General features: G+C 38.2%; 1 protein-coding gene across 1 annotated transcript in view; it reads right to left on the reverse strand.

Annotated features, from left to right (window-relative positions):
* tmem104 (transmembrane protein 104) overlaps nucleotides 1-15,647 on the reverse strand; it is a 65,434-nt gene extending 49,787 nt beyond the window's left edge. The window contains exons 1-6 of the mRNA XM_028600423.1: nucleotides 15,352-15,647; nucleotides 14,743-14,809; nucleotides 13,156-13,277; nucleotides 10,625-10,706; nucleotides 4,912-5,005; nucleotides 3,170-3,253 (exon numbers count right to left, since the gene is read on the reverse strand). Of these exons, the coding sequence (XP_028456224.1) occupies nucleotides 3,170-3,253; nucleotides 4,912-5,005; nucleotides 10,625-10,706; nucleotides 13,156-13,277; nucleotides 14,743-14,787 (427 nt within the window). The 5' untranslated portion in view covers nucleotides 14,788-14,809; nucleotides 15,352-15,647. The remainder of the gene's footprint in view (nucleotides 1-3,169; nucleotides 3,254-4,911; nucleotides 5,006-10,624; nucleotides 10,707-13,155; nucleotides 13,278-14,742; nucleotides 14,810-15,351) is intronic.
* Nucleotides 15,648-17,678: the final 2,031 nt, after the last annotated feature.

The following is a 17,678-nucleotide window of genomic DNA, read 5'->3' on the forward strand; positions in this document are numbered from 1 at the left end:
GGCACAATCCTGCGGTTTGCACAGCCGCAATGTTAACCAGCACATCACATCACAGAGGGAGAGAAAAGCTGAGGCAAGATGCTGATGCAAAGACAGCGCTCTGTTAGTGTCTGTCTTTGTGACTTTAGCCAAAGTCGTCTTCTTATCTTTCAAATCATCAATGTGAAGGTTATAGTAACACTTTTCCACAGTGGTGCAGATAAACCAGCCCGCATCAACATTCCTGTCAGTGGCTGCAGGTCAGGCGGATACGATACTCATGGCCTTATTCCAAGCCTGCCCTGCTGCTGCTGCCATGTCAATTTCAGTCCAGGAGGAAGTCAAATGCCCTCTAAGAATGCCTCTTCTTAGAGCAGCAGGAGAGATGCCTTTTAATTGCCTGCAAAGGTGCAGGACAGAAAGACAGTGGGCAGTCACGCCTTCAGTTGGGTTAAAACGATTTTAACGTCCTTTTACTTGACGGACTTGTTTGCACTCTTTATTATTTAGCTGCTTGAACTGATGAAGAAAGAGCGGAATACAATGGCCAGTCCAGACTGCATTTTGCCCTCAGTTGTTACTTTTGCTCCGCTTTCCAAGAAAGACGAACCACTGTTATCAGATGTCGACATCTGTCTTCGCACACCCATAATCCCTTCCAATTTAGGTTTGTGTTCTAGAGTTGGTTTGAATCAAGTTGTCACTTCTAACAAACAGCACAGCCATTCCCCTCGGAAGAGGACTGAGATTTCGATTCTCAGGCACTTTGCTGTAATTATAAACATCCTAGATGTAAATAAATAGCTTCTAATGTGCTTCTTCTTCAATTTAGCAGATTATTTTAAGTGTAAATCTATAAAGTCTGAATGCACACTGATCAAGAGGCAGTGCCTAAATAAAGAATCTATAGGGCTGCAACTAACACTTCTTTTAATTACCAATTCATCTGCTGATTATCTTGATTAATCCTTTAATTGTCTGCTCTGTAAAATCTTGAAACATGCACATCCAGAGCATAGGTTGAAATAAAAATTGCTTGCATTTTCTGACAAACACTCCAAAACATATTGAATTTATTAACATAGAAGACTAAGTATCATTTTAGATGCAAACGAGTAAAACATAAACTCAAACTGATTAACTCAACTCAATTTAATTTATAGTGTCAATGTCAAATCATAACAGGTGTCCCAGGACACATTCCAGACAGAGACCTAGACCACACAACAGCAGGCACAATTAAGAATGATATTGTTTAAATATCACCATATTTAAACATCGCGTCTCCACCTCCGATGGCTTTTCACTCCTCCTTACAGCGTGGCTGTTCAGAACAGATATAAGCACTTCTGATTTCCAGTATGATCAGACAACAAGTACGTACAAACTAGTTCTGATCGAGCATAATCCGAGCCTACATCCACAGCACAGAGTATCAAAAAACTGGCCTGAAAGTACTACAAGTTGGCATCGAATGTCTGGCAGATTTTTTTTATTCTTTTTTTCGTTCTCTGAGCAGATAGCTGCAGATTTTTTTTTTATAGCAAATTTAGCAAATTTTCAACTTTGTTAAAAAGGTTAAAGCTCTTAAATGGTTTGTTGTATCTCTGCTCACTAAGGCAACATTTAACATTTGAGACAATATCTAAGAATGTAAATGACAACTTGCTGGACTTGGTAATTGTTTTCATGTGTGCAAAAAACGCGAGCTCTCACACGGGTATGAAAAATTAGGATATCAGGTAGAAAGTGCGGAGTTCGGTGCTGTCAGAATAGACGAGCCGAGACGAAAAGAGCTGCGTTTCCCCTGTCCTCGTTCAGCATGTGCTGGGACTCGTGCCCATCTAATTCATTTCTGATTAGAGTCCCTGGGCAGCTCTCCCATACCATGGAGAGGGAGAGAGAGAGAGAGAGAGAGAGAGAGAGAGAGAGAAAGAGAGAGACAGAGAGAGAGAGAGAAAGAGAGAAGAGTGAAAACTAATTTCCTTACTACGAATCGATACCTCCACGTGCCTCACCTGCACACAGCCCGTTTCATGGTGGGAAAGGTCATCAGCAAAGATGTATTTTTTTAGCACTTCACCTTTAACGAGCAGGACAGTTGAGCTGAGTGACAAGAGGCTGCATGGATGGCAGCACACTGCAGCTTTAACAGCGTGAGCTGCATGACGGGCACGCATGAGTGCGTTCACACGTGTGGGTGTGAACACGAGCCGAGTGCATGTGTGTGACAGTGTGTGTGTGTGCGTGTGTGCGTGCCGAGTGCTCCACCTAGTGTTGAAACGCTGAAGGGACGGAACGTGTCGGCACAGATGATGCTGTTGGAGCTTTGACCTTTTGTTGTTGTTTTATCCCTGCGACAACAGGGACGCCGCAGACTGTTGAGTCACTCGCATGTATTTAAACAGAGAAGGGACAAGGGGAGGGAGGGGAGGGAGGGGATGGGGAGAAGGGGGTGCTGCATGCAGACACGACCAGGACAATGTACTGAAATGAATGAGGAATGTAAAGCCGCGTGATTGTTCTGTGTGTTTCAAGTAGGGCTGCACGCTGCATAGAAGGAAAATATGAGATATGAGAGAACGTTGTTGAATCGCGGTAACGATATTACTTGCGATAAATAAACAGATATTAAAGTGTACTCGGTTCTGCATTTCTGCTGCTTTCAGTATTCTGCTAAAATACAACAAATTGCTTGCTGAATTTAATGAAAGAAAATCACAAAAAAAAGTGTCTATTGCGATATGTTGCAGCCTTTTGCGATGTGTATATTGCGTAAGTTGATTTGGCAATGACGATAAAAAAACGATCTATTGTGCAGCCCTAGTTTAAAGGTGACTGCAATTCTGGCGCCTAAATCATTCAGGCAGCCTTAACATCTCTGCCACGAGTACAGGTTGGACCCCCCTCTCTCTCCCACATGCACATTAGGGAGATTAACTGCCTTGATGGAGTCTCAAACAGGTATAATTACAACCAAAGGCAATTTATCCATATATAATTCTTTAATCCTTCCTTTGTGAATGTGAGGATCGGACATGAAAGGTGTAAAAAAAAGTTAATGCAGAATCATCCCATACAACCTTTACTGCGCCTCCATAAATGTTACACGTGGCTAATGACGGCGGCGTCTGCAGGTAATTGAATAATGGGCCACGAGAGTAGAAGCTCGAGGCCAGAGGAATATTACCTTTGTTGAAGAACATGGAGGCCATTTGACCCATCTCAACCCGCTCCGCGATGTCGAATTGATCGACGGGACCTCCGGATCGCTCTGTGAAAACATGGAGGCCATCGGCAGTAAATAGCGTGCACACAACAGGCACCTAAATGTCAAAGGGCAGCCTAGTGATTTGATTGGACTTTATTTCTCTGAAACAAAGTCTTGCATGGCACTCACTGTCACTGTCACACAGAACATTTAGAAACACTACAAATATAAAGTGTATATCACATCCTACATTACTATTAAGCGGTGTTTACATTCAATGCTTAGCCTATGTAAGTCTTCAATAGACTAAAGCACATCAGCTGGATTCACCACAAGTAGTAGTGCAACATGACTCCTGGCCTACTGAGACCCCAAACTCTGGTCTAACAGTTTTACAGACTGATCATTTCATATTATGATAATTATATATTATTTATCATATTCTGATAATAAAAGATATAACCTAAAATAGGTTAAAAAGTGATTCAAAAACTAGAAGTTTGTTGTTCTCCATTGTTTGATTTAGTGGCTAAACTAAAGTAACGCAACAGCACTCACATTTTACACGACAAAATAAAGAGTTGACCGTTCGATTATCTTGGCCGTATATCTTGGCATATATTTTCTCAAGATTTAAGATCATTTGAACAGTTTAAAAATCACAGTTTGGTGACCATCAAAATATTGTGTTTATTTTAACACACATTTAATAAAAAAAAAAAAAAAAAAAAAAAAAACCTAGTACAAATGTGAACTATAGAGCAGTAGCTAAGAATTATTTTCAGGGTGACGATTACAGAAACACAGTTGAAGTGAGTGTAGCTGGTCTCACTGCCTGTAGCTCCTCACAGCTCCGAAAAATGTCGGTGCAAACTCCCAAATAGGTGTTACTTTATCAAAAACGGATGACATCTATCGAATCAAAAGGCTTACTTTCTCACCTGAAATTCATAACAACTTCATGACAGCTTCTTTGTTTGAGTTTAAAAACAGCTTTTGGGCAACTACAGGATAGAAAATCTAGCGACACTGAGCTAAGTAATAGCACTTCCGCTCTTAAGTGGAAGTAAGATTTCAAAATGCCGCAATGCGAAAGTGCCCTAGTTCAGGCAAACAAAGAGAATATCAGTATATTTCATTTTCTATTTGTTATACTTTATCCGTACATTTTAAAATTGCACTATTTTATGTCTTAGAATCTGGGTTTATTTTTTATATGCGATTTCTTTTTTTTTTTACATATTTAGTGAGCACTGTTGGAGGAAGCCTATGTCTTTTGGGATTTTTTTTTAATTTGCACAATAAAATCAAGACAACCGTAACACAAGGAAATTAAATAGTAAAAAATAAAGATTGTGCAGGTGAGATTAAGAAAACCCTAGGAGCTTATAGAAGGAATCTCACCTAAGGAAGAGAGGAATAATATAGATAATGAAGAACTACAATTACAACTGCTTGTGTATTTTATACTAAATAACTTGAAACTCATCTTGTTAAGATATTAAAAAAGTATAAAAAAAAAAAAAAACTTGGATGACCCTCAAGGAATCTAGTTAATTTTTAATAGAAAACATCTGCAAAGGTAAACTTTTAAGAGTGCAGTTTACTGCTTTCTCCATCTTCTGATCTTGTGATAGACACATTGATTTACCAGTACCAGTAAAATGGTTTGTAATAAAAACTATGTACCATAAACATTAAATTGAACATACGATACTCACGAACAGACAAGATAGGCTTTGTTTCCGGCTCCGACCGGCCTCGCACCATGACATCATCATCAGAGTACTCGGAGGTGGAGTCGCTGTCATGGACCTGTGGAGACAACATGTGTGTGAAGCTCTGTTTTAGACGCCTGTTTTCCTAATTTCTTGACATAAACAACCGTCAGTTTACAAGCGATTAACACGGTGCTTATTTGCTCTGTATACGTGACGCAGGGGGGAGACAACATCTGGAAATTACAAGCAACAGCTGGCACGCACTTTGCTGAATGGAGCACTTCACAATTCACACCGATAGCATACCCGCACATCGCTCGTTATCATTTCACAAATTCTCTGCAGATTAATGCCAGTTAGCCATCGATGATAGTCAACTTTGGGAGTGTCATCGTGAATGAATGCGAGACACGCTGGCCGGGTCCGACGGAGGAAGAGGAGATGAGGAGTGACAGCAGCTAATGGCTCGGTGACAAACAGCAAACATAAGCAAGCCAACACAATAACAGATTAATGTGCGGCTATGGATCAGACCTGACGCTTTATCGCTGCCTCAAGGCATGAACATAGTCAAACTAACTTTGTAAAACACAGTCAAACACCAGGCTGAATCCTAATCTCTACTCCATATGCAGGGGAATGTGAAAAGAAAGTGGAGCAGTTTCCCATGATGCAACCACGACGGAGCAATGGCAACGTTAGTACACAACGTACAACATATTGTCTTAAATTGGCTGAAAGATATGAATTAAAACTAAATTATGAAATGAAAAAGGCCATCTGATTAAAACAGTTTGAAGTCTTACCAACTATACTGTAATTTCTGAGAAAGAAAATGATAGCTAATGGATCAGAAGGCTGCTGGAAAAGACCTACTAATTACAGGTGAAAAGAAGAAGATTTCAATTTTTACACTTCCAATTAATTTGTTTTAATTAGTCGCTTGTGCAATCCAGAGTGATTCTCAAAGTGAGGTCTGTGGACCCCCCAGGGGTCTGTGGCACGCTGCCAGGGGGTCCGTGAAAAGTTTCCAGATTTATTCATTCATTTGGTCAAGAAAAAAAAAATATTTTGTAGAAAATGCTTCATAGTTCAATGAAAGATATTTTAATTTTCAAAATCTAAAAAAATTATCTGAGGAATTGCATATTATTTAAAATAATCAGAATCCGGGTTTTATTTAGCCTATGAATACCCTCAGAGTAAAACACTTCACTCTTGGTTGGTTGGTTGGTTGGTTGGTTGGGGGAGGTGTGTGTGTGTGTGTGTGTGTGTGTGTGTGTGTGTGTGTGTGTGTGTGTGTGTGTGTGTGTGTGTGTGTGTGTGTGTGTGTGTGTTCTGAAATGCACTTCAAATCAGCCCTTCTTTCTCTTGATTGGCCTTTGATATTTTGTACAGCGTTACTAGCAGCTCATTGGGTTGGTGTGCTTCATCGGTTTTCTGTGTTTTGATGATGCAAATACTTTAAGAAGGCAAATTATTCTAATCTATCTCGTAAGGTGTCCTTAGGGGTTTTTAAATCAGTTAATATCATTGCATTGTGTTGCGGACCTGGACGATTCTGTATCGATGCAGTGACAGACCATAATTAATTATTGCCTAATGATGTTACTTGTTGATTTTACGGTCGCTGCTTCTTTCTTTTTTGCCTTTTGCCTGTTGTCTGCTGTGTTCAGACTCCACTACATTCAGGAAGTGTCTTTTTAAGAGCAGTTACAAAAAAACTTACAGAATAAATAAGAAGACAGAAAAAATTAAAAGAGGAGTTCATATACTGTATATCTGACAGCTTAAAAAGAAAACCATGTGTAGTAATATATAATAATATTGAGGAGGTGATGCATCGGGATATCGAACCGATTCGAATCGTCGACAGGATAATCGTAATCAAATGGAAAGACCGGTAAAGATTCACAGCCCTAGTCTACATGCGACTCCACGTACAGGGCTTTCAGTTTTAAGTAGTTCAATCATATATGAATATGTTTTCTTAGGGTGAAGAGGCTAAACTTTACGGTATTTTACAGGAAAAACAATCAGATTAGATAAGAAAAGTTAGACCAATTAAATTGTCTGTGGCAGAATTTAGATTTCTTTTTCATGTTTGTTTTTTTCACTTCCACGCCTAGTCATTATCTGACGAACCGGGTCCTGACCCCCAGTCTGGAGCCCACTCATCTAGAGACTTTAAGATGCTGCACAGCAAGATGCAAATAGTGACATATTCCTAAAAGCAAGCAAACAATTCAACATACAGTAGAACTGCAATGATTAGTCCATTAATCAATTAGTTGATCGACAGAAGGTGTATGTATGTATGTATATATATATATATATATATATATATATATATATATATATATATATATATATATATATATATATATATATATATATATATATATATCTTCATGACTATTTACATTGTAGATTCTCACTGAAGGCATCAAAACTATGAATGAACACATATGGAATTATGTACTTAACAAAAAAGTGTGAAATAACTGAAAACATGTCTTATATTTTAGATTCTTCAACGTAGCCACCCTTTGCTTTTTTGATAACTCTGCAAACCCTTGGTGTTCTCTCAATGAGCTTCATGAGGTAGTCACCTGAAATGGGTTTCACTTCACAGGTGTGCTTTGTCAGGGTTAATTAGTGGAATGTTTTCCTTTATTAATAAAAAAGCAAAGGGTGGCTACTTTGAAGAATCTAAAATATAAGCCATGTTTTCAGTTATTTCACACTTTTTTGTTAAGTAAATAATTCCATGTGTTAATTCATAGTTTTGATCCCTTCAGTGAGAATCTACAATGTAAATACTCATGAAAATAAAAAGGAAACGCATTGAATGAGAATGTGTGTCCAAACTTTTGGCCTGTACTGTGTGTGTGTGTGTGTATGTGTGTATGTGTCTATCTATCTATCTCTATCTATCTATCTATCTATCTATCTATCTATCTATCTATCTATAGCTGGTGAATGAGTCTTTTGGACTGTTTGTGATAAAACAAAGAACCTGAAGATATCACTTTGGGCTTCAGGGAATTGTGATGGCCATTTTTCACCATTTCCTGACAAAACCGAGAAAGTTTAATTTAACAGATTTATTTAAAATGATTGTTAGCTGCAGCTCTCATACAGAGGATAAAGTTTCTAATAATAAACAAATCATTGACATGGATTTAAATTGAAGGTTTTGGTTTGTTAAACTGAACACAACTAACTAAACTCTAATAACTGTTTAGAATATCATCTCTAGTTTGCCTGTAATCATTCCCAAATAACAGATCTTTCCAGAAAACTTCCTACAAAACTATTAGGAAATGACAGATTTAAAAAAAAGCGCTGCTGTTATTTCTTTATGGATTTGTAAAATTTGGGGAGAGAATTAATACAATCTAGTAGCACTCCACTTAAAGTTCCAGCAGAGGGCAGTCACATCCCTAGCCAGTGCCAAACATTAACTATTTAATCAGAACATCACTCAGGCTTAGATGCAACACAACCAGTAAGGTAATATTTTAGGCTACACATTTATGGATGTCCTATAAAAGAGTCTGTTCACATCACAAGGCTAAGTTTGATACCGTGCTTTATCTTTTTCTTTAGATTTCCATATGAACTGATGACTTTTTGTCCAGCAGGTAATTCAGACAGAAGGACTATTTAACTCACGGTCTCTAGGTTCCACCTTATACTGTAGGTGAGGCTTTCTAGGAAAACACATATGATGATGCATCGCTTTATTCGTTAATATGCTTCGCTTAAGCAGAGAGAAATAAAAAGCATTCAGCGGTAAACGTTTCCAGTTTCATCCCTCTTTTCTTTTTCATTACGTGGGAGGAAAAAGGCTGAGAGGAGTACAGGAGCCATGAATCAAGGTGAGTGTTTGGGGCTCAGTTAGAGCTGGGCTATTGTACTCTGGCTCATAACTCCTCAACAGGAAACCCACAAGCATCAAGCAAGATGAATTCTGTACCGGGGGAGAAACAAAAGGCAAAGGCGGCGCCATTTTAAGTCTTTTTCTAAGTCAAAGTAAAAATGATTGAAGACTTTGTTGTCTCCCTTGGTAATAGTGTACAGTCCTTTACTTACATCCAAATTGGGCTTCTTATCGACGGGTGGCAAGAGACACATTCCACTTGTGCTATGATTGGACGATAAATAAAAAAATACAGCTTCCTATTAAAAAGGGGAATCGCTTTGCAGGCTTCAAACGTGAAATATTTTATTGTCTAGTCATTTTTACTGGGCTACGAATGAAAAACAGTCATTGTTTCTCTCCAGAGAAGCTCAAGTGTGAAAGAAGAGACACCCTTGTGCTAATAAACTTCAGTTTAAATAAGGAGGACATCAGGGATGAGAGAGGTCACTCAGCTTTGGTGATACAGATACCGTGAGCTTAAAAATGGGATGTTTAAAAAGTCCCATGGCATGAAAATGTCACTTTAAGAGGTTTTTTTACATTAATATACGTTCCCCCAGCCTGCCTATGGTCCCCCAGTGGCTAGAAATGGTGATAGGTGTAAACCAAGGACTGGGTATCCTGCTCTGCCTTTGAGAAAATGAAAGCTCAGATGGGCCGATCTGGAATCTTCTCCTTATGAGGTCAAAAGGAGCAAGGTTACCTCCCCTTTCTCTGCTTTGCCCACCCAGAGAATTTGGCCCACCCATGAGAGAGAGAGAGAGACATCATGGCTTTCAAACGCAAAGTGGCTGTAATTCTGCACCAAGGCTGAATTTCGGGAAAGAGACTTCAGATTCAGTATTAGGGGACCACTAAGGTCTATATAAAAGAGACTTCAGATACAGTATTAGGGGACCACTAAGGTCTATATAAAAGAGACTTCAGATACAGTATTAGGGGACCACTAAGGTCTATATAAAAGAGACTTCAGATACAGTATTAGGGGACCACTAAGGTCTATATAAAAGAGACTTCAGATACAGTATTAGGGGACCACTAAGGTCTATATAAAAGCATCCAAAGAGCACCATGTCATGGGACCTTTAAGCAAATAGCCTCATTTCAGTTATAATAATGATATAATAAAGAGTATGTCATGGCTGTATGTCACAATGTTAATGAAAGAACACAGTCACTGTGGCCATCACACACATCACAACCACAATAGCACAGGACAACCCACACCCACTCCGCAGCCATTTCACCATCCTGACCTCCAGACGCAGGTACAGGACCCTGAGGTGCCATAGCAGGATTTGCAAAAGCCTATTTGTAGGAATCAATTAAACCAACTGAATCCACCGTGATCCAAAGGAAGAAAGGATAGTTCTCATTAATGTGTCCTCCAGTGTGCTTCTGTATAATTAGAGCATCACTCTCCCTGACTGCAGTCCCATTTTGGATGTGTGTTTATTTTGACGCTGATTATTTCAGCGGTCTGTTATTAGCTGCCTAACCATGCTTCAACATGTCAGAACAAGACCTGTAGGCACACTAAGCAGAGCTCAGGACTGCATGGATATGTCCCTGCGCTGCATTTATACGACCATTAGTTCCACTGTTTTGCCTGCAGGGTGTAAATAGTGTTTGGCTTCATGTCTTATTACCCAGACTCTGACAGAGAGGAACAGTTACTTCTTTCATATTTGGTTTGTCTGACACATCCTTACAGCAAATAGAAAAGCATCTATCCGGTCAACATCCTATTAAAGAAATGTAAAAAAAAAAAGTTTGTTATCTCACCTCTTCTCGCTCTCTTCTCTTCCAGCGCAGCTGAGCATTGGCCGCCGCCATCGCCTCGATCACAAACGTGGTGGTCATGTAGCTGGTAAAGGGAGAGGAAAGAACAGGTTAAAAAGAGGCTTTTAATGACACAGAAATGAAGGAGGACTGGTTGTGAAGTGTATTTGTGTAATTGTTCTATCATTTTTCTGGCCTTGACCAAACTGTGGTTTGTTTGTTGGATCTATTAAAGCTTCTCTGTATTACCTGTTGCTTTAAGTGAAAACACATTCATGTAAATGTCAAAAATATAGTTCATTTAAACCTGCAATCACTGATTTGTTGGTTCACAATTTGTGAAACCAAACTACCTCTTCCTGCAGGAAATATCGGTCTCTTTAGCTGCTAAACGCTACGTTCACCAGCTAGTCTTATGGTGTTGGTCTGCTGTTTGCTGCAGGTATAGTACAGTGGCAGTGTACAGCTTTTCCGTTAAAAACCACGCTATGAGCGCTGAGAGTGAACCTGAACAGTAAACAATGAGACAAAACTCACTATAATGAATCTTTTATAATTCCCTGTAGGGCAGTCACTACGAGCGACACCTTTCACCTTGTTTTAACATTGTCATTATTAAAATATTGATTATGGCATCTTTAAAATACTGAAAATAGAAAGACATGAGACAAGACATTTTCACATATAAGCATGTTTTATGTTGAAAAAAAATGTATATGCACCCATTTTGACTTTGCGATAATTGAACGAATCATCGTAAACCTTTTTATATCGGTTTTATTACAATTATGTTAAGTTTTACTTGACCACAATTCATATTTGGCTGTTAGTGAGAAACTGGCTACACACACAGCACATACTGAATGCCTTTTATTTGACCTCACCTTCTAAAACTTAGCAATATGTGAGCAATGAATTCATCAACTACTCCTACACCTCTCAATATATCATATTTATGTTTGATTTTGTTTTCATATTTTGTGCATCATTTCTTACTTTAGGGCCAGATCATGCAGCATGCATAAGTAAATATTACACACTTTTCACTGGAAAACCCTAACACGATTGACTTTGCTAGCTTGATATGATTAAAACCTGGCCCTTAAAAGTCATCGGAATAATCACTTTCATCTTAGCAGGGAACAAAACCTGATGTTCAAACTAGGGCTGTGCAATTAATCGAAAATTATCATTTTGGCTCCCAATGATCACAAAAACAGCATAATCGAGAAAAACAAATATTTAGCTCATTACGTTTTGCAAGTAAACTCTTATTTTCTCTTGTGTTCTGAATGAAAAAATAAAGTTTAAATAGGACTAAAATAGGATAGAAGTATTGAGGCAAATTTCACAGTTGTATGTTTTTTTTACTGTTAATTTATTTAACTTTTTCCACTGTTTTTTAAGTTCAATAATTACAACATCTTTCCAGAAGTCAACGAGCAATCGTGTTAAATTATCGTGATTTCAATATTGACTGAAATAATCGTGATTATATTTTTTCCATAATCAAGCAGCCCTAGTTCAAACACATTTTCAGTCAATTCTTTTTATTTGTCGCATCCCGAAGCAGAATGTGCCCGTCAGATCAGCGCACAGAAAAAGAGTCACCCGGTTTGACGGCACCGTCACTCCAGGATTCTGCCAAGTCTCGGCAATAGGACACCACAGCTCCCAACATGCCGCTGGAAACCAACGGAGACCAGCTCACTGTCCAACGCCTGCACACTGGCCGGCAGAATGCCCAGCAGAGAAAATCACAGTTGGTGTTTAATTCTTCTGTGCCCCCTCTGACGTAGAGATGGACGGGGAGATGGTCTTGCTTGTCCACCTAGTTGGTATGTTAGCCATAGGTCATAGCTGATGATAGCCATCTTCTCCTTTTCTCTGTGTTTACTACATTTAGAAACTTGGACCGGCTAGGTCGGCAGAGTCAGATTTCCCTATCGTGATAAGCAACTCATTGTCATGAGATGGCCACAGATATGGTCGTTAGCTTGAGCTCATCTTCTCCACCTCTCCTGTGTTGAAGCTCATGTTTACATTTCGAAACGTGGACCGGCCAGGCTAGCAGAGTCAGCAGGAGACTGGTGAGATGATTTTTCCTATCCTGATAAGCGTTAAATCTTATTGTCATGAGATGGCTGCAGAGATGGTCTTGCTAGCTTGAGCTCATCTTCTCCACCTTTTCCTCTGCGTTTACTTCATCAGCCAGCTGGCTAGCTAGCCCATGCTCGCAGAGTCGGCAGCAGACGGGCAAGTGGATTTCCCCGATCCTGATGAGCGACTCTTAGCCACATGCCATCACCGTTGACCACAATTTATTGGTAAAACAGACAATTCAACATTTTTAAATTTTTGCACAGCTGATTGAGAGGCGACTGGAGACTTTCCCCGTCTTCTAGAACCTAAAACTGTTATACTGAATCTGAATACAAACTAGAAAAGAGGGCAGTTGGTTTGTTAACATTGTCTCTGGTGTTGCATGCGGGACAGAACAAAATGGTAAGGAGTTTGGGTAGAACAAAACTTACCTCATAAATCCTAAAAAGGCGATGAGTGATAAACTAACCACCCAGCCAGCTGTAGCGAAGGCTTTGGGCATCGTCAAAGCTCCTGTTCCCACAATCAGATTGAACATATACACCAGCCCCACCTGGAGAAGACATCAGCAGGATGAGAGGCATCTTCAAGTAATATGGCTGCTGCCATTCAGCAATGATTTCATTTTCTGCTGTATTATATTTGTTTAAAGTGCTCATATTATGCTTTGGGGCTTTTTCCCCTTTCCTTTATTGTGGTTTTTTTATATTTGCTTTATGCATGTGACTCCCAACAAAGATTGAACAGTGAGATGCCTCACTCTGTAGCTAAAACAGAGAGCTCAACACACAGGGTGAAAAGAGGAGCTGCAGCAATGTGCAGTACAGCAAAAATATGGTGTTTTTTGAAAATTAAACCACGTAAACCTATTTTGATATAACCTCTAAATACAATTATGAACCTGAAAATGAGCATAATATGAGCACTTTAAATGCTAAATCTCAAGCACTACAGTATTAGGTGTTCCTCTGGTTGATAAAGATCAGACTACTTGAATTATTCAACCCTTGTCAAGAATGACAACTGGGCTACTTAGATAGCACTAACTCCTGTCTGGAAGCAGAGTGCTTCAATGATTCACAGCTTTAACCAGCAGAACTTAATCTTTGCGGAAACGTCATGCTGACGTTCGCAGTGTGTGAATGAAATGAGTTGTCAAAACTGAGTTCAGACCATAAAGAGGCCTGCTATGTAAAAAGAAGGACATGTAAGCAATTTAACTTCCTCTTTATTCTTCACTGAACAAGTCTCATGCACCATCCCTTCTCAAAAAGACATTACTCATTTGATTACCCAAAGAAAGTTTCACTTGAAAAATGTTTACAAAGTGTTTAAAACATAATAAGCAGTGAAAATCAGTAGCTTGAAAACACAAGGTAATGGTTAAAGTACCTGCAAGTAATCAGAGAATACTACTACTACTTCTTTACCTCTGAGCTCTAAGTGTAAACTGTGATAGAACATTTTAACTGCTGCAATCATGAGGACTTAGCATTCAAAACGTATCCACTGCAAGTGGAGTGTAAAAAGGCTTTGACCAGAAAATGGCTTAAGAAAGACAAACCAACAATAAAATGAGTGGATTGCTATAATTTATAATATATGTGTTATGGAGAGAATTACATTCAAAACTACGGAACCAAACTGATATTTTTTAAGAGAACTGGTCGAAATGGCTTAGCTATGTGTCAACTGTAAGACCTGACTTCATATAGATTGCAAAAATAAGGTCTTTATAATTTTATGTATGATGTGCTTATGTTAACTGCTGTTTTACTTAATACACAAATCCTCCCCTCGTCATGTTATGTTGTATGTTTCGTGCCCAGATGGCACATAAAAGAAAACTAATAAAAAGTAAATAAAAAAATGCATCCACTGCAGCTCCTAGCAACCGAAACATGTAATTTATTGACAACTCACAGTTTGTATGGAGCTCTCCCTTCACAGTTAAATGCATGTCTGTGCTTCAATAATGAAAAACAAGAATTAACCACAGCATCCTGCATGATACTCACAAATGGGGAGTAGGGTTCCCCGCTTTCTGTAATTCCACCTGCCATGGTTGATGACACGGGTCCTCACCTAAAAGAAAAAAACAACAGCTGTTACAACAACAGTGATAGCCAGTTCTATCACTTTCATTTCTTATTCAAATGTACTTTACTTAATTTTGATGCCAGTAAAGTATTGGTAAAACCGGTTGTTCAAGGTCTATAATGTAAGAATAAATATTGGGAAAGTAAAAAAACAGATTTTAAAAAGTAGTTTATCTCTCTTCTTTTGCATTGAAAAAGAACTCCAATCACATATCTTGCAATTTAGTATTTATATGGTCGTTGACAAAAGAAATGCGCTTATACTAGACATTATTCAAGATGTGTCTTAATCCTTAAGGACCACTTTTCAATTCGGCATGCACATGATTCACATAGCACCACATATTTTCATTGCAAATCGTCTTTTACCAAATGTCTACCGACTACTACTGTGTAGTTCGGTGACAGATTGTGGAGGCAACTTAGAAAACAGTCATTCAGGACAGTGTTTTATTTATTTATGGACTAGCTACAGAATGCATGTAATTATCAAAGTCATTATTGAAAACAAAAGGAAACACATCTCACCTTACTTCTTCCCAGTGTATCTTGCTAATGTAGCTGCTAGGCTAGCAGGATGCTCCGAGCTGTCATGTGGATCACTAGCTAGCTGGAAAAAAACGCGGAACTTTGCAACCTAGCTAACATGAGCTGTTTTAGTTAGAGGGAAGTCAGTGTGAACCAAATGTTTGGAGAAAAACAGAAAAACACCTCCCACTGGGCTAGCACGGCTCTAGCTAACTGAAGCAGTAAACTAACCAACTGTCAGCTGACCTCCCTTTAACCATAGACCTGTTAACATTAACTCTCTAACACAAACTCACACTTCCTGTAGTAGCTTTCAAAGTAAAACTTTCTCTGTCGAACATTAAAGGCTGATATGAGAAAGCTTTTATTATGAAGGTGCAGTGGTGTTATCTTTATTAACGTTATGTTTAGCCAAAGATAGCTTCATGCACCTGTTAGTTGGTTTGCTCGATCGGTTGTCTGTGCGGTAAAAACAAATCACGAGGTCCAATCACATCCGATTGTGGGAGCATGTTTTGTTTATTAAAACAATTTTTCATGCACTCTATAATTACTTCAGTGCCACTCAACGTTATATGACCACACTTTTGTCGAAATCAGCAAACTGTGCAGCTCAGGTTATCGAAACTGCCAAAACCTTAACTAATATGTCCTGTCATATGACACATGTACATGTCATATGATATGCATTCCTGTCTGCACTCTGAGCAGTGGTGGAATGTAACTAAGTACATTTACTTAGGTACTAAATTTGAGTTTTTTGTTCTTTAGTATTTTCTTTTCATGCACGTTCTTCTTCTACTCCGCTACATTTCAGAGAAAAATATTGTACTTTTTACTCCACTACATTAATCTGACAATTTTAGTTTACAAATTAAGATTTTTACACCCAAAACACATGTAGTTTATAAAATACGATGTTGTATTATAAATTAAACTACCCAACAATATACAGGCCTAGTCCAAGTCCAGCTGAAATGTTTAGACCATTACTTTTACTTTTAATACTTTAAGTACATTTTCCTGATGACACGTACTTTAATTTTAGTAACATTTTCAATGCAGACCTTTTACTTGGAAATTGATGGTGGTGGTTTAAGTAAAGGATCGGAGTACTTCTTCCACCATTGACTCTGAGCAATATCACAAAAATGTTTAATAGATAGATGCTTTTAAAATGTTATGAAATGTGTTTGTTAGTTTTTTGCCCTCTCAGAACAGATAAAATAAATATCCTTTCACAGTTCCAGTCGTGCACTTAAGTACACATTTGAGGTACCTAGGCTACTTTACTTTATTCTATTCTTTTCATGTTTACTTTTATGTTCACATTTACTTGTTTACTCCACTTCCTTTTTCTGATAGCTATCAGACAGTTTCTTTAACACTTTAAAATTGTTTTGCACACATGTCGTTCTCCAAGGAGACATGAATGGCTTTTTGGCTGTATGGAGTATGGAGCACTGTTATAGATTTTTAGTCTGCATAGGCATTACCATCTCATTGTAATTGTAGTTATAATATGGAGGATGATGATTTATGTTTGTGTTGTTAGAGGATGATGGTTTATGTTTGTGTTGTTGTTTTTTTCTTCTTTCATCTGTTAGTATGATTGTTTGTATGGTTAGCCGTTGTCTCAGTCTAATTTCTTTTGTCAAGATTATTTTTGGGGCATTTTAGGTCTTTAATTTCACAGGACAGATGAAGACATGAAAGGGAAAGACAGGGGGAATGACATGCAGCAAAGGGCTGTGTATATATATATATATATATATATATATATATATATATATATATATATATATACACACATATATACATACACACACACATACAGGCCAAAAGTTTGGACACACCTTCTCATTCAATGTGTTTCTTTATTTTCATGACTATTTACATTGTAGATTCTCACTGAAGGCATCAAAACTATGAATGATGTGGAATTATGTACTTAACAAAAAAGTGTTAAATAACTGAAAACATGTCTTATATTTTAGATTCCTCAAAGTAGCCACCCTTTGCTTTTTTTGATAACTCTGCAAACCCTTGGTGTTCTCTCAATGAGCTTCATGATGTAGTCACCTGAAATGGTTTTCACTTCACAGGTGGGCTTTGTCAGGGTTAATTAGTGGAATTTTTTTCCCTTATTAATAAAAAAGCAAAGAGTGGCTACTTTGAGGAATCTAAAATATAAGACATGTTTTCAGTTATTTCACACTTTTTTGTTAAGTATATAATTCCATATGTGTTAATTCATAGTTTTGATGCCTTCAGTGAGAATCTACAATGTAAATAGTCATGAAAATAAAAAGGAAACTCATATATAT

This window comes from Perca flavescens, chromosome 15 (genome assembly GCF_004354835.1).
Source record: "Perca flavescens isolate YP-PL-M2 chromosome 15, PFLA_1.0, whole genome shotgun sequence".
Classification (NCBI taxonomy): domain Eukaryota; kingdom Metazoa; phylum Chordata; class Actinopteri; order Perciformes; family Percidae; genus Perca; species Perca flavescens.